At 39.1% G+C, this 16,319-nt stretch overlaps 2 protein-coding genes across 2 annotated transcripts; both read right to left on the bottom strand.

Annotated features, from left to right (window-relative positions):
* Positions 1-15: 15 nt before the first annotated feature.
* dpep2 (dipeptidase 2) lies at positions 16-5,241 on the bottom strand. The gene is made up of 11 exons (XM_028401345.1): positions 5,126-5,241; positions 4,581-4,723; positions 4,353-4,479; positions 4,141-4,270; positions 3,886-4,036; positions 3,416-3,485; positions 2,803-2,979; positions 1,915-2,002; positions 1,761-1,836; positions 847-982; positions 16-495 (listed from the first exon to the last, which is right to left on the bottom strand). Exons 2-11 carry the CDS (start codon positions 4,718-4,720, stop codon positions 289-291), a joined length of 1,302 nt encoding a protein of 433 aa, XP_028257146.1. The 5' UTR covers positions 4,721-4,723; positions 5,126-5,241; the 3' UTR covers positions 16-288.
* A 9,518-nt stretch (positions 5,242-14,759) lies between these two features.
* LOC114433743 (ribonuclease P protein subunit p25-like protein) lies at positions 14,760-15,686 on the bottom strand. Its single transcript, XM_028402406.1, has one exon. The coding sequence runs from the start codon at positions 15,684-15,686 to the stop codon at positions 14,865-14,867; it is 822 nt and encodes a 273-aa protein (XP_028258207.1). The 3' UTR covers positions 14,760-14,864.
* Between the last annotated feature and the right edge of the window lie 633 nt (positions 15,687-16,319).

The raw sequence follows: 16,319 nt of genomic DNA, 5'->3' as shown, positions 1-16,319 counted from the left end.
ATAATAATAATGATGATGATGAAAATCAGCACCAAAATAAGTATTGAATATACCCAATTGAAGCTTTCTGTATATTTAATAGGTATGCTATGGAGATTAAACACTTAATGCTTTTGCTGTACTGTAAACAAGTGATTCATTCTTCTTAATCTTTAGTGACATACAATGTCATAACAACCTAAAATGGCTACAGCAAACTCCTGCTCCTGCTTTATAATACATAAAAGGCACTTTTATGCAAGGCAAAGTCAATTTAGCAAATGAAGTGAGATTCTAAAAAAACCTTTTTTAATCAAAAAATAAGCTGAGAAGCAGCAGAACTGTAGCCAGGATTAGCAGACCTGGTGATCCATGTTCAACCATGGAAGAGGAGCTCTGGTCAGACGGGAGTCCTCTTGGACTCGGAGGTCTGAGGACCAGTCTGCAGGGGTTCTGCACCTCCTCTAAGGAGATATGGACCTCACTGGGATGGGTCGAAACTAAGTTATCACGCACCTGACAGGATACACAGAAGAAAAAGGAAGAAAGCTAATAGTTGAGCATTTTCTGAAATGCGAAAAAGCTTTACATATGTTTTAGTATTCATTCCAATAAATCGTTGAACATGTTGAGGGAAAATAATAAGTTGTAAAAAGGAATAAAAAGGCCAGAAATTCTTCAGTTAAAACTAAGGTGGTTGGTGCCCATGTTTTGGTATAGTCAAATATTTGACACATAAAATACAGATTGAGTGAGTTTTCTACCAATGCAAAGTCACTGCCTTTGCCAACACGGACTGCTAATATTTCTATGTACCATTCTATTTTTAGAGAGGGATGTTTTATCCAAAAGGATTCTGTAGCTTACCCTCTCGACCTCTTCAAACACTCGCAGGAAGTTCCTACGGAGGACATCAGCCAGCTCATCCTCAGTCCAGTTTCTCCGCAGCAGTTCCTGGATTAGGGTGGGATACTTGGACACATCCTCTAACCCATGAGGAAAGCTGTTAAAAAAAAAAACATTGTGATACACTGATTATTTTATGTATACTATTGCAAACAATCACTCTGACATGTTTTCAGTACTTTTCTGCAGCCTTCCTGAATGCAAACAGTTCAATATCCACCATTCTGCAGAAAATCTACCACAGCAGCCCTCCTCTTATGCCTGTTAGCAGTGTAACATTATTGATTTTAAGATTTTTTTTTCAGTCCGCTGACAGCTGGACAGCCAAATTGCTGACATCATGACAGGCAAACAAAAGCTCAAAATTGATCTGCTTCAACAACAGCTTCTGAAATCTGTTTTCTGGAGAATGCTAGAGACAAGTGTGTAACCTACTGGCATTAGTTGTGTTTTCTCTCGAGAGATTCTGCTCATTCAGACCATAGGGCAAATAGAAGATGACTGAAGGTACATACAAACATGCAATTTAATATTATTATCTACAACGCCTGATGTCAGAACATCTACTACCTGGGCATATCACCCAGGAACACTTAGAAGAGAGTGTCTCTCAACCTAAGTGGTCATCATTTTCACAGTGACCTTTTTACAGTGAGGACCTTGCTTGAGGTAAAAAAATGCTCCATGACAGATGGACTAAATATATAAATGTAGGAGAGGGCTATGCTGTAGATATGTGCTCAGTTTTCTAAAATGTCTCCTTCAGCCCTCATAGAACATGTAAGGCAGATATAATAGCTTGTCTGAGTGCAAGCAACATTTCCCTTTTATATAGTACTTTCAGTTATCTCTGTTTACAAGTGAGCATTTCTTACCTTGTAGCACCCTCAAAGTCCCCTCCAACTCCTATAAACTTTGCTCCGATCACCTTCTTAATGTGATCAAAGTGATCTGTAAATGACAGATGAAATATGAACTGAGCCATCACAAATATAAACTCATTTTGATGATTTAGGATAGAAGCCTCACCAGCAACATGAGAGACATTAGCCTCTGCATCACTGCAGGAAATGAATTTGCTATGGAGATTCACCATGATCAACCCTCTATTCTTTTTCTGGAACACAACACACACACACACCAAAGTGCAGAGATAAGATACAGTGAAAAACATTACTGGAAGAAACAGCTATGCAGAATATGTTTCATAACTTATAGAAGTAGATGTTGACAACATCAAGCTTATACTTCTCCTTCTCTGTGGCTTACACAAAAACAGATCAGAAATGGCTGCTCACGATGGGGCCAGACTTCAGTTGACTGAGTCATACAGTAGATTACACATGTGATCTCTGGTTTTTATTAAGGTGGATAAATGTCAACATGCAGTTTTGATGCTAACCAGATAATTTGGCTCAGAAGCTAAAAAGCTTTAAGAGTGGCTATGTTTACTTTGTCTGCCCAATAAATGTTTTGAGTTTTAGAAACACTGCACAACAGCATACAGAGCTTAGAGTTACACACTTGCAGCTGAGTTGTTACTGAAACTTCATCCAGCATTAGATGGCACTCTGTACTGTGTGACTACAAAGATAAGTGATGGAGGAAAGTGGTGGGAAGTAAACTTGGCTGTAAAATTATGATGATTATGGAACAATAAAATGTCAATAATGCAACCCTCAGGATTCAGAATCAATTATCCCAGCTGTTAGTGGGCTGAAATGCAATCACTTCTTAATGGTGGAAATCCTTTCATGGATTCATCAGTAGCATCATCCATGAAAGGATGCACAACAAAAACATAATGCATGTTCTTTTTTTAGCATTACAACTTACAATCAATTAATGATTAACTTGAATGATCAGATAAATATTCAATCACAATTAGTCAGTCACTTCTTGAATCATTTTTCTCACCAGCTCCTGCAGTAGCCAGTCAGGTACATTGCGGCTGTGGTTACAGATGAAGTAAGAAGATGAATGGCTGAAAATAACAGGAGCTTTGGAATGCTTCAGTGTGGCCAAGGCTGTGTCCCAAGAAGCATGGGAGAGGTCCACTATCATTCCCAGTCTGTTCATCTCCTCCACCACGGCCTCAAAGACACATTCACAACAGTTTAAACTGACACAGAATCATGGGAAGGAAGCAAGTTAATTCTGCTGACAACAAGAGGTGGTTACAGGTACACACACTCATGCACACACTGCTGTTGAGAGGCCCAACTGAATTGGAAAAGCATTAGAAAGGATTTTATGACTTTAAAATGAGGTGTTTACACTGTACAACAGCTAATGCTGAAGAAAACTAATACTCATTAAAGTATTTGTGTAAGTCCAACATGTGGGAGCCTCTCTGTCTACAGCTTCCAGTCATTGAACATTTCATATGCATGATAACAAAATTTACATAGCTTAATTCATTAAGCGTGTGTCTCAGGTCTTTCAAATCACTAGATGTGTAAACAGTAATTTCACCGTATTCACAAATCCAACACATCTAAGTGTTGATATTATTAAAGTTCTGGCTTACCTTCCCAAATTGTGTCAAGCTGTTATTCTGTCTTTGGAAGACATTGTAAAGTTTCGAGGATGATTCTGCCCTGCATTGAACAAATAACAGTGTTACTGCCAAAAACAACAACACATGCACTATTGTACAGCTGTTTGTGTCTAAATAATGTAGTGTAGTGGAACAGGCGTGTCTTTCATCCGACTGTTTTACATTTATAAAGGTCAGCCACAGCAACCATGAGCAAACATTTACAACCACTGGCAAAATATTATGAAAAAATAAACATAAAAACGCAAAGTGAAATTTAACAGAAATCCTTCATCCAGGTACACAAACACTTTTCTAAATAAAATCTGGCTCAGTAGTTCATTCTTATGTACTTGCTCATTATTTCATTAACATAAAAGCTGGTCAAAAAAACTCAAAAGCACAGTGAACATGTCCTTTTATAGAAAGTGTATATCCTGCATATTTATAATATGCTTTACCAGGGAGTATTGCAACTGTGTGTGAGGGACATGGACCGGACCCCAAGCTGGTAAAACATCCGCAGGGCTGGAAGGCTGCTGTCAATAGAGTGGCCTCCCTCGATACTTATGACACAGGCAATTTTACGCCTCAGCTCAGAATTCTTTAGCTCTGCAAATACAAATGGAGATGTACAAGTGAAATGTTCCAAAATTCAAATATTAAAGTTGTTTTTTTTGTGTCTTAGGTCCCATCATAAGTGAGGTGTACTATACCCTGGACAGTTGTGACCAGCTCAAAGTCTGGGTACTCAGTGCACATCCGTCTGATCACGTCTATTTGTTCCATAGTCAGCCTCACAGCATCCTTCTGCTGGGCCCCACACATCACATAAACTGCAAACATCTGACAAAGGGACAGAGGTGTCACACAAGAGAACAGTGGACAGGTCGCTGCTTAAAAACACATGCCGCTTGAATTACAGTACCTGTGTCTGCACATGACCTGCTTGGAGGCGGGAGATGTCGGTGGCCACTTTACTGACATTGTGGAGGTCAATTTGGCTAAGGCGATTGTTGTGAAGGATCCTCAGCTGGAGAGCCAGGTCATTATGACTGATAAATGGGAAAAAAAAGGGAAAGTGAGGCGGACAAGAGGGAGAAGCTCTGTAATTTGATTCTAATAATTTACTTTCATCAACATAACTTCTGTGTACCCATCAATAAGAGGATATCTGGTCATCAAATCATGAGCTCTGTCTCTTTCTGAGTATCCACTTATTGGTTGACACAGAGAAAAGAATACCACCAGAGCCCTAAGGGACTGCAACCACAAGGCACTTTTTCCAGAAAGCATATTCTAAAAGACAAGAAAACACACCAGTAAAAATGTAGGATTATAGAGGTGTTTACACTCACACATGCAAAGAACAGATTTTAATATAATTAATTTTAGACTATCACAGCACAGAGTTACAATTAGTATTAAATAGAGATCTCTTTGACCTGCAACTAAACATAACAATAAAATGTCACGTTATGATGACATGGCTAACATATCCTATAAGATCAATGTGACAGGGGATTCTCATTGTTATGTCGACACAGAAATAGGTTGTTAACAGAATTACAGTTTTCAGTGATATAATTTAGGGGTGTCTCAACTGACTGCTAAATAATAACAATTGTCTGCACAACAAATAACTCATGCACGACACTTTGATTCTATAAAAAGCGAGCAACGACTTAATATAAGACTTACCAGTCAGGTCGCTAAATAGTTATTTGTTGACCACCTTGCTGAGCGGCTGCATACTAAAGCCACAGTTTGTAACTGTGCGAACTTTCCAGCTCTCCACCCAGACAAACGTAGAACAAGCCCATACAAAACTGGCAGCTGTGCTGCGTGCTGCCTTCACGTACTGTCGGGACAAATGGTTTGCTCATATTGTCGTTGCTACCCACGCTTCCTTCCCGTTCTTTTAATCACTCCTTGCGTTTATAAGCTTGTGAACCAATGATTAAATGATATGATCCCCGGTATTGATGAATAAATCTATCAGCTCTAAAGGTTGGATTACGAGGGACACGTATAAGCCCGTTTTAGTATTTGACGGTGCCATCTGCTGGACAAATAAAGGTAGTTCTACCATGAAAGTTTGTTGCCGTCAACATCATGTATATCTTTGTTGTTTTTTTAATGTTGTAGCTGATGTTTTTTGTTACCCTGTAAATTTGTTTACTTTCCAAAATATAAACTGGTAATGACCAAGATCATTTCACAAGTATGGCAACCGGAAGTGACCGTATTTGAAAGTCGGCCATTGCTCTGGACAGACAAGAAATTAATATAGCTTGGCCTAAATAATAAAGTAGAGGCGTTGATGTACTAACAAGACATCGTTATGGATATAAACCTTCACACGAACAGCAACACGGTGACTCTGGGGCTTCAATGGTGGCGTGATGGAGACGGAATATACATTGATTCAAGCCTCAAGGAAAAAAGTTTGAAGTCTGCCACGCCAAACCCCAAGGTAGCAGTGCATTTATATTTGATAGTATATTGATATTGATTAAATTGAGGCGCAGCGTGTGCTAACTGCAACATTTGTCTGTAACAAACAAGTTTGGTGCCACTTGTTTGGGGTTAGTGTTGAAAAACAAATCAGGTTTTCCGAGAGCAGTGATGTAAATGGTGGAAACATTAGCTGCTGTTTTTGTGCTTGTTTTGCTCAGAGGAGAAGAAAACCCTCACTGTTTCATGTGAACAGTTCTTTGTAGAGATAATCTGTTTAAGTGCACCGTCAGCAGCAGCGTACACGTAACAGGTATAGAAGACAATGCTTACCATCACTTCAGTATTCAGTAGTCTGATGTGTGTTGCACACACAGGTGCTTTACTATTTCTAGTCTTTAAGAATAATTCTGGTGCCTCCTTGCAGATTATTATGGCAGGATTATTTGTATCGTGTGTCTTTCTGTTCTGCTCTGTTATTGCTGTCCAAGACTGCAGCCGTGCATGTCTGAGGCTATCGGCACCCCTCTACTGGAGCAGTACCTGGTCAGATAACTAACAATAAGCATGCTCAGAAAGTGCATCTGCTGCTGTGAACTGCAGGGTACGGAACAATTAGTCCTTGTCACAGGACTACAACCTGTGCTTTTACATGCTTTTGAACTTGAAATGTGCTTCTAGTTAATGAAACTGGGGTGAACTGTGCAAATGTGAATGGGTGCCTGGTGTTGATGGGGAGCATCAGGGCGCCACAAATGAATTTCAATTAATTTCAGTGGGAAGATGTGAAGCCTGATTCTGCGGTCCACCCACTGAGATTTGGCCTTGTAGTCTGTAATGAGGAGAGTGATTCGGCTCTGATTGGAGCACCCTACTGCTTCAATGGAGTAATCACAACTGTGTTGATATTACTCTACCAATCCTCCCACTGCGCGGAGTGGACCCCCAGCTGACTCTGTTTGAATTCAAATTAACCAAATCATTTAGTCATAATGTCGACCTTGGTGTGGAATGTGAATGGCAATAAGAGAGATGAAATTCTCTCACGGTAAACTGAGATTAGAGTTTGATGAGGGAGAGTAGTCGAATTCTTATTAGCATATAGCTGCCTGCTGTATTTGTTTGAATAAATGTCATGGAAGTGTGGGTGCAGGGGTTGGGTCACTATCATGTAACCCATTTCAGGGTTGGTTTTCTTCTAAAAGGGTGCAGAGATGGCTTTTTTTCCACAGCCTGTTTATAGTGGTTTTTCAAGCAAAATGGAAGCGGTAAAAAAACCAAGACAGGTCAGACTAGCCAACAAAAAGCAGATTAGGGCAAAAAAAGAAAAATATCTTTGTAGAATAATTGTGAATGCATGAAGTAATCATTGTTGGTCAGATGGCTGTGTGGCATGTCACAAATATAATGGTTAAAATACGCTTGACTAATCATTTATGAGCATCAACAGTGTGCTCTTCTAAATACTAGCACCATTGTTTCTTGTTTGTCAGAATTACTAATTGTCATAAGGAGAGATTTGTATTATTGTAGGAGTTGTCAGTCAAGTAAACTGGTTCAGTCTATTTTTCAGTGACCTTTGACACTGATTTGAAGATTGTAATATGGTTACCATCCACAAACTCTCACAGCGGTGTGGTGTGTTTGCCTCTTCTTTAAGGCGACAGGATATTCTAAGAGGTGTTTAGTTCCAGCTCAGAACATCAACTGCTCATCATTTTGTTCTGTCTGTACATTAAGAGATCAGAGGAGCTTAACCCTCATGTGTTGTTCGGGACATTTTTGTCCTCTGAGAGAAATTTTTCTGTTTATTTTGGCCATAACTTTGTCAATATGTGGACAAATTGAATCATTTTTCCTCAATAAGCTTAATTTTACATAAATTTTGTTAATATGATTTTAAAATTTTTCATAGGTCAACGGTACACTGTGGGCAAATTTTACCCCCTAATGTGTTGTTCGGGGACAAAAACGTCCCCTAACTTTAACGGTTTTAAAAATATATTAGATAAATATTTTTTTGAAATTTTTTTGCATAGACCTTTTAATTAACTTCAGTTCTAATCAACAGTAGTGAAAAAATCATTTTCCCCCAGGATTTTAACCCTTTAATCACCAATTTTATAAGGGGTGGTGCTGAAAATTGAAAAAAAAAAAACACAAAATGGCTCATTTTTAATAGAAAAGGTGAATGTGGACTGGATTCTTTTTAACCTTTATTACAGTCTTGGTCATGTCAAACATCAGTAAAAAAATTGACTTTATTGCATTATTAGTTTTTGCACAGCACTGGATTTTCTTTTTTTCTCCCATTTTGTCCCATAGACTTACATTATAAACACACTTTTTTTGACTGCACAGCCATGGCACTAAATAATCATGCATTCTTGATTGTTGGTGGTTTACCCTGTTGGTAGGAGGTAACATTTGTGATTTTTACAGTTAACAACTTAATTACCATATTAACCCTTTACCTGCAGGCCTGTGCTCATGTAGTGTAGTTTCTGGCTTGTATATGGAGTTATAGGGAGTATTTTAGCACATAATTGTGTGTCTACACACTGTGTGTGTATGTTAGAGAGGAAGAGAGCCATTTGCACACTGTCAGGGAAGGAAAGTCAGGAAAATAAAGTTACTAAGTAACTGAAGTGTACCTAATTCAGACGTACAACGGCGATGCATAAGCATGTAAAATGAAAACATCCAGGAGTTCTGGCGTCTGAAGTTGTGGATGGGTAAAATAGCTGTTTTTTTTTTTTTTTTAGCTTTCGGAAAACACGTCCTCCAGTAGAGTGACTTTACTTTTAGGTTAGTGTCTCAGTTGAGATCACTGAATTATTCTAAGTGAAGTCTAAGTGCCCCTTTTCCATGGTGTGTTGCGCTCCACACGACCATACGTACATGTGCATGTTACTAAATAGACACCATAGATAGATAACTTGATAACATAATAAATAATCATTGACTAACCAAATCTAATCTACAGTTTAGTCCCCTACTAAAATTAGTATTAAAAGTAGTTTAGTAAAGTAAAGTAAAGTAAATTTGTTGCAGCCCTAAAAGTAAGTGCCGGGCCCTTTGATGCTGAGAGGTTCAGACTAAACAAAACAAAAACACTAGTGGACTTGCATGCATCCTCCTGGTCATTTAATGGTGACAAGAGCAGCAAGCAGCATGAAGAGAGGATTCACCTGTGCATGAGTGAAGGATTCACTTGTGAACGAATGAAGGATTCGCTTGTGAACAAGTGACGGATCTACTTGTGCAGCCTTCACAGCTTCACAGCCTGGCCCTTCATAGAGCCAGGCTGCACAATCATTTCCAGAGATTGTGCACAAGTGAATCCTCTCTTCATGTTGCTTTCTGCTCTTCTCACCATCAAATGACCACAAGGTCACATGTAAGACCACTTGCCTTTTTGTTTTGTTTAGTCTGCACCTGTAGACATCAAAGGGCCACACATGCATAGCAACACTTTCTTTGTTTTTGTTTACTATGAAGACTCTGTGGTTGTGTGTACTCACAGACAACAAGATCAGTGTGCAAATGGCTCTCTTCCTCTCTAACATACACACACAGTGTGTAGACACACAATTATGTGCTAAAATACTCCCTATAACTCCATATACAAGCCAGAAACTACACTACATGAGCACAGGCCTGCAGGTAAAGGGTTAATATGGTAATTAAGTTGTTAACTGTAAAAATCACAAATTTTACCTCCTACCAACAGGGTAAACCACCAACAATCAAGAATGCATGATTATGTAGTGCCATGGCTGTGCAGTCAAAAAAAGTGTGTTTATAATGTAAGTCTATGGGACAAAATGGGAGAAAAAAAGAAAATCCAGTGCTGTGCAAAAACTAATAATGCAATAAAGTCAATTTTTTTACTGATGTTTGACATGACCAAGACTGTAATAAAGGTTCAAAAGAATCCAGTCCACATTCACCTTTTCTATTAAAAATGAGCCATTTTGTGTGTTTTTTTTTCAATCTTCAGCACCACCCCTTATAAAATTGGTGATTAAAGGGTTAAAATCCTGGGGGAAAATGATTTTTTCACTACTGTTGATTAGAACTGAAGTTAATTAAAAGGTCTATGCAAAAAAAATTCAAAAATATATTTATCTAATATATTTTTAAAACCATTAAAGTTAGGGGACGTTTTTGTCCCCGAACAACACATTAGGGAGAAAAAAAGAAAATCCAGTGCTGTGCAAAAACTAATAATGCAATCAAGTCAATTTTTTTACTGATGTTTGACATGACCAAGACTGTAATAAAGGTTCAAAAGAATCCAGTCCACATTCACCTTTTCTATTAAAAATGAGCCATTTTGTGTGTTTTTTTTTCAATCTTCAGCACCACCCCTTATAAAATTGGTGATTAAAGGGTTAAAATCCTGGGGGAAAATGATTTTTTCACTACTGTTGATTAGAACTGAAGTTAATTAAAAGGTCTATGCAAAAAAAATTCAAAAATATATTTATCTAATATATTTTTAAAACCGTTAAAGTTAGGGGACGTTTTTGTCCCCGAACAACACATTAGGGAGAAAAAAAGAAAATCCAGTGCTGTGCAAAAACTAATAATGCAATCAAGTCAATTTTTTTACTGATGTTTGACATGACCAAGACTGTAATAAAGGTTAAAAAGAATCCAGTCCACATTCACCTTTTCTATTAAAAATGAGCCATTTTGTGTGTTTTTTTTTTCAATTTTCAGCACCACCCCTTATAAAATTGGTGATTAAAGGGTTAAAATCCTGGGGGAAAATGATTTTTTCACTACTGTTGATTAGAACTGAAGTTAATTAAAAGGTCTATGCAAAAAAATTTCAAAAAAATATTTATCTAATATATTTTTAAAACCGTTAAAGTTAGGGGACGTTTTTGTCCCCAAACAGCACATTAGGGTAGTGTTTGCGAACAATGCATGAGGGTTAATGCTTAATCACCATAGTGCTGTTGTGCGTCTTGCAGCCATAGTTTACTTGGCATTACTGGACGTGGTAAACTAATTTCTGTGCTGGACAACACTTCAGTAGTGTGTTGTGTATATTATGTGATTGTTGATTGTGGGTTTTCCGGGTGTTTAGTTCTTTATTATGTCTGTGTCCTTTCATTAGCAGGGCAGTTGATGAAGGTGGTATTTCTGCAAGGTTTTAGCATGCCAGGCTTAAGATTGCTATTAAATGACCCAAAAAATAGCATACCCCCTTTGGCTTGTTGTAAATGCACACATATAAAACATGATTACATATAATGAGTTCAAAAAATAATGTCAGTATATTCTGTGACCATTTAGCATTGATGTGCAAATCCTCCAGTGCACAGGGTCATGAATATCAGACAGAAATAGCAGTAATAGCACTCTTGAACCATGTGTTTTTCTGCCATCTTTGAATTTATTTTACCACTAGAGGGCAGCAGCACTCAGTTGCTGTCCTCTGGAGGATTTTCTCCAGCTTTCTAAGCTCATCTACCACACAGAAAAATAAATCATGCAAACAATGTCTAGAATGGAAATATGCAGCTCTGATTCCAAAAAGATAAATCAGGCAAAAAAATAATGCCCAAATGTCCAAAGTTACTTTAGTTTTCTTTTAAATACCAACAGCCAGATGCAGCTATCTCGGGCCACAACATTTCCATGATAGTAACCACATAAGTGAAGTTTATTTTGTAAAATAGTCTTTATTTAGTGTGAGCCTTAATTTTCTATGACAAAGAATGCTGAAGACATTTTAGTCTCCAAAGTTCTTGTTTCTTTTGCCCTGGATTCTGGCAGCTCTGTAGTCTGTGTTCATTATCTGCTGTTACAGCTTTGACTTTAGCACAGCAATTACATCCTCAGCTGCACTGATTAATCCAACATGGAGGCATTTCACAAAATGGTTTTGAAAAGACATTTCCAGACACTTACTAGGGAGTAGCTGTGGCACAGCTTGTTTATGCAGATAGACCACAGCCAGTCAAATGGCAATAAGATGTTTTCAATGGCTGCTTAAGTGTTCTCTTAACCTCTAGTGTACACTGTGCAGGAAACAATAGACTGTTTGGAAAATGATTAATTTAATCTGTTTTACCCTTGACATAATAATGGCAGTGCCTGATGTCAACTTCGGGTAATGTACATTTCACTATTGTTCAACATATTCCCTCAATGGCCATTCGTTAATATGTCTCCACTGCTCCCTGCTTAACTGCTTAACCTTCCATTCTCTCCTAGCAATCACATAATCAATCACCGTCCCATTACTTGACAAGGCAGACAAAGGCAGTGTATGAGTGAGAAAAACCTTTTGGCCTGTCTCGACAAGCAAGAGGAATGTCGGCTTTAGAGGGCTAACACAGGCAGAAAACATAGGCCCAGTAAATATTCAATTTAAAGGATTCCCAGATAAGGCGAGTTGAAAAATTGAGGCAGCACCCATTCTTCTAGATAAGAGAAGACGGAGCCATCTGGAGGCTGGGAGATAGCGAACTCCCACGCCATCCCAGAGACCTCACTCTCATCTGCCGCAGCGGCGGAGAAAGAAAAAATAGAGTGCCAACACTTTCATTATGTTAACTTCAAAATGAATTTATTCACATGCACTGCATGCAGTTATAGGCTTTGGTAAACAGAAGGTTACTGTTGTGTGAGCTATAGCAGAAAACTATGATCAGTCAGTTTTGGCATCATTTTATTGTTTATTTTATATCTTGATAACTGTTCAGTGATCAGTAGTATTTAATATGTAAAAAATAGTGTTGTCTGCATTTTCAGTGTTTGATGTTATCCATTCTATACGTGCAGCATTACCTAAACACAAACAGAGCATTTCATGCTGCGGCCTCTATATTCTCTAAATCTACCTTGACTGGACCTTTGAAAACAAACATTACTGGCAAACAGAGTCTCGGCTTGTGAATAACCTTGTCCACATTCTTCTAATACACTTTGTTGACTCCTCCACCATGCTATTTCGTGCCAGCCACATTGGATTTAGCTCTGGGATAATGCTTTTGTCAGTGTGTTTTATCTGTTCTCTCACTCAGGTACGCTCTGCCGTTATCCCTAATTACCCCTGCTGCATTTCACACTTGGCCCAGAATTCTTAATGCTTGATAACAGATGCAGGTCGATTTGAAATTTACTTATAGCTGCATTATCTTTTTGACCTGAATCGCAGGCTGACTGTCCCACAGGCTCTTGGGTGAAAGCTGTTAACTCTGTGATAACAACGACCTAAAGTGATAACCTTCCAGCAGTCTCGAGGACACTGAGTTTGCAACATATGTGCTGTATTGCAGTCACAGCATTTCTTATTCAACTTTGGATGCTCTGCTGTGCTCTGATTCATTTAATGGGATCGAGGGGGAGGTTAATCACTACATCCGCCATAGACTGTTAAAGTGCTGCCTGACCACTATATTAAATATTTCAGTTTTTATTTGTAATTTTGAAAGATGAATTGAAAGCAACCGCCATGAAGTTCTCCCTCTTATTTTCCTATTTTACAAAGTAACAATATTGCCTCTCCTATTCAGAGTCACTTTGATTAATTAACTTTAGGAGGTCGACATTTGCATTTGCAGATTTTCATTAAGATCAACAGTAAAAGCTTCAGACAAGTCAAAGTTATTATCCTTGGAACATATGGCTGATTAAATGGGGGAGAAAAGGGTTCTGAATAGAATAATTCTGGTTTAGCACAAGTTTTTAAAGAATTCTCTAATCCTTAAAATTCAATACATATACTGCAAGACGGCTTTTTTTTCTTCTTCTCTATCACTGTGCATTCCCTCTTGGAGTAGAATTTTGATCCAGTTGCCATAGATGTCTGCAGCTTCTAGTTAAGCTTCAGAGCTAGCTCTTCTGTAACTAAAGAGGTATCTAAATGGTATGAAAATTGAGGGAGGAAAAGTCTGCACCTATTTCATTTGTTACGTCTGTCAACTACGAGTGCATGGCGTTCCTTTGAAAACCTGGATCCTGTTCGGCTGCATTTTCAGCACATTGTTTTGCTTGAGAAATAGAATACAGGAGAGTGTAGACTACAATAGATAAGGTGGGTGGGTAGGCCTATGGGCTGAAATGGAAAGAAGTGTAGCTTGTTGCCGTGGTTTCATATTTTGAAGGACGAGTTTAGCGTGAAGCTCTGTCAAGCCTGGTTTTAATCCTTTTCTCCACTGTGTTGTGTGATGTTATATTGTTATCTTAATGATAATCTGTGCCTGTATTTCTGCCTGAGGCATTTCTGTCAGACTGGGTTGGTTTAGGAGCTGTGCCTTATCAACTGCTTTGTCATTAAATCAGCTTTTTCTACAGACAAATTTCACTGCCGTTATTTTTATCAGAAGATCAGCACACTGTGATTTTCTGTTCAATCAGAGCTTTGCAAATTCAGTGATGTGCAAGTAAGAATGATGAGATACAAAAGAACATTTCCTTTGGAAAAAAAACTGTTTATTTAATTTTGTTTTCATGAGGGCTAATAATCAAAAGACTAAAATATGTTATGTGTTTGTAATATCATTACTGACTTTAAGCAGTTTTTAGTCTGCGTTGTGTGTTTTGAAAGGCTATATTTAAAAGCACTGTAACATAATGCCAATAAATGATTTGACCACAGGTTGCGGATAGTTTAATAAAAGCAGAAATGTGTGCAATTCATGGCTTTTCGTCAATGAGATATGGGATATTAATCTCTTTAAGATCGCATTGCACACATCATCATCACATGTCTGTGGATGAGAGACCGTGTTGGACGTAGCAAGACCGACGTCCTGTAAATGCTGTGTGTAGGAGGCAAGCCTTTAGCTTCAAGTCAAACTGACCCTTGGATGCTCGAATTGGTAGTCAGTTTCATCTGAGAAGCACTGTTCTGTCTGAGTGAATGTTCTGATTGTCTCAGCATTGTGCTTGAGTGGAGTGCAGCGCCAAATGAACTCCTCTGATTCAATCCTCTCCACTGTGACACCAGTTTAGCCCGTCAGTGAGGGGGGATGACTGAGACTCCTTCCCCTATACACACTCTCTTACAGTGTGGGAAACTGCTGTATGGCAAAGGTCCAAGAGGTCTCTTACATGCTGTCTGCGAGGCAGGTTCCGCACCCTCCTTCTCCTCCCATAGTGCACCGAGAGTCTCTGGAGGCTGATAGCCTGGTTCCTGGGGATCCAGAGGATCTTTGGAAAGAAGGATGCTGATGGATGGTACAGTCCTGTGCACTGTCATCTCAGATGCCCCCCCTTCACTGCTCTCCCACACCTCTTTCACCACTTTGTAGCGCAGTTTGGTCAGCTGGTGCAGACAGCCCACTTTTCGTTTCATGATCTCCGCACAGGTGATGGTCTTTGTGACTGCTCGACCTGATCCCGTGAAGACCACCTGCCTGAGCCCACCACCACTCACACCTTTTTCTCCCTGCATCCGTGCCATTGCAAATCCCATTAAGTTGCGGATCTTGCTTCCCTCCTTCACACGCATCTCCAGCACTCCAGAAGCCAGTCCTGGGAAGGGACAGGGGCTGTCTTCTTCTGTTCGGCACACTTTTTTGAATCCTTCTTGTCCTAGTTTGAGTGCAGGTGGAGCGACTGGTAGCGTTACTGGTTTCAGTGTGTTAGAAACATTGTTAACCACCGCTGGCTGGCCAGCATTGCTGTAAGCTTGACCTTGGTATATAGAGCACGTACCAGCGGTTACCACGTTCTCTAATTGGATGGGTCTGTTGACCTCCAGTCCTGGGTGGGGCCTGACAGCATCTCTGGTCAGGTACTGGTTCTGGCCACTAACTACTCCACACCCTGTGAACATTTCTGCAGTCCCTTAGTGCTACAGTGTGTCCAGACACACAATTCTTCCACATGCAATACGACTTAACATTTTTTAATGCATGTGGCATGCCACTCTCCCTCCAGTCAACAGCTGTAAAGTTTCAAGACTTCATATAAGAATTATTACACGCTCCCCAAGAGCACTATCAACAAAGTCTTTAATGCTCCCTCTCAGAAAGAGCTGGAGAAATAAGATAAACGCCAGGCTGGTGAATTAAGAGCACTGCTGGGACCTTTCAAGATGTTCTTTTAAGAGCATCTCAATTTCATACCATAAATGACTATTTGGAAAGTGTTTTTGAGATGGATTTAAAAATACAAAGCTAAATTATCCACTTTCCTTCATTTGTATGCATTTCATGTGATTCTTTTTATCCTTAACAGCTGCAAAAGATAAGGAGTGCTTTGATGATTCTTCTTTAACAAAACTTTGCCTAAGAAAAACTAAAAGCTCAAATCAAGACTCCACCTTTTTTTCAGCGATCCAATCCTGCGGTGTTGATTTTGATCTGCTGATCATGTTGACTTCACTTCAAAATTGACTTCTTGAAATGTCCAGCAGTTAAGTTCCACCTCGTGGTTTGAACCTCTGGATGTTTTACTCCAGGCTGAG

This window comes from Parambassis ranga, chromosome 3, assembly GCF_900634625.1.
Source record: "Parambassis ranga chromosome 3, fParRan2.1, whole genome shotgun sequence".
Taxonomy (NCBI): domain Eukaryota; kingdom Metazoa; phylum Chordata; class Actinopteri; family Ambassidae; genus Parambassis; species Parambassis ranga.
Note: the sequence above shows the minus strand (reverse complement) of the source record. Positions and strands in the feature narration are given on the sequence as shown.

Excerpts from the sequence above, each read along its gene's own strand:
- LOC114433743 (XM_028402406.1), bottom strand. The coding sequence starts at position 15,686 with ATGTTCACAGGGTGTGGAGTAGTTAGTGGCCAGAACCAGTACCTGACC.
- dpep2 (XM_028401345.1), bottom strand. The coding sequence starts at position 4,720 with ATGCTTTCTGGAAAAAGTGCCTTGTGGTTGCAGTCCCTTAGGGCTCTG. Across the intron at positions 2,003-2,802 it reads ACTGGCTACTGCAGGAGCTG|AAAAAGAATAGAGGGTTGAT; the intron begins GTGAGAAAAATG and ends GTTGTGTTCCAG. Across the intron at positions 1,837-1,914 it reads TAATGTCTCTCATGTTGCTG|ATCACTTTGATCACATTAAG; the intron begins GTGAGGCTTCTA and ends TGTCATTTACAG.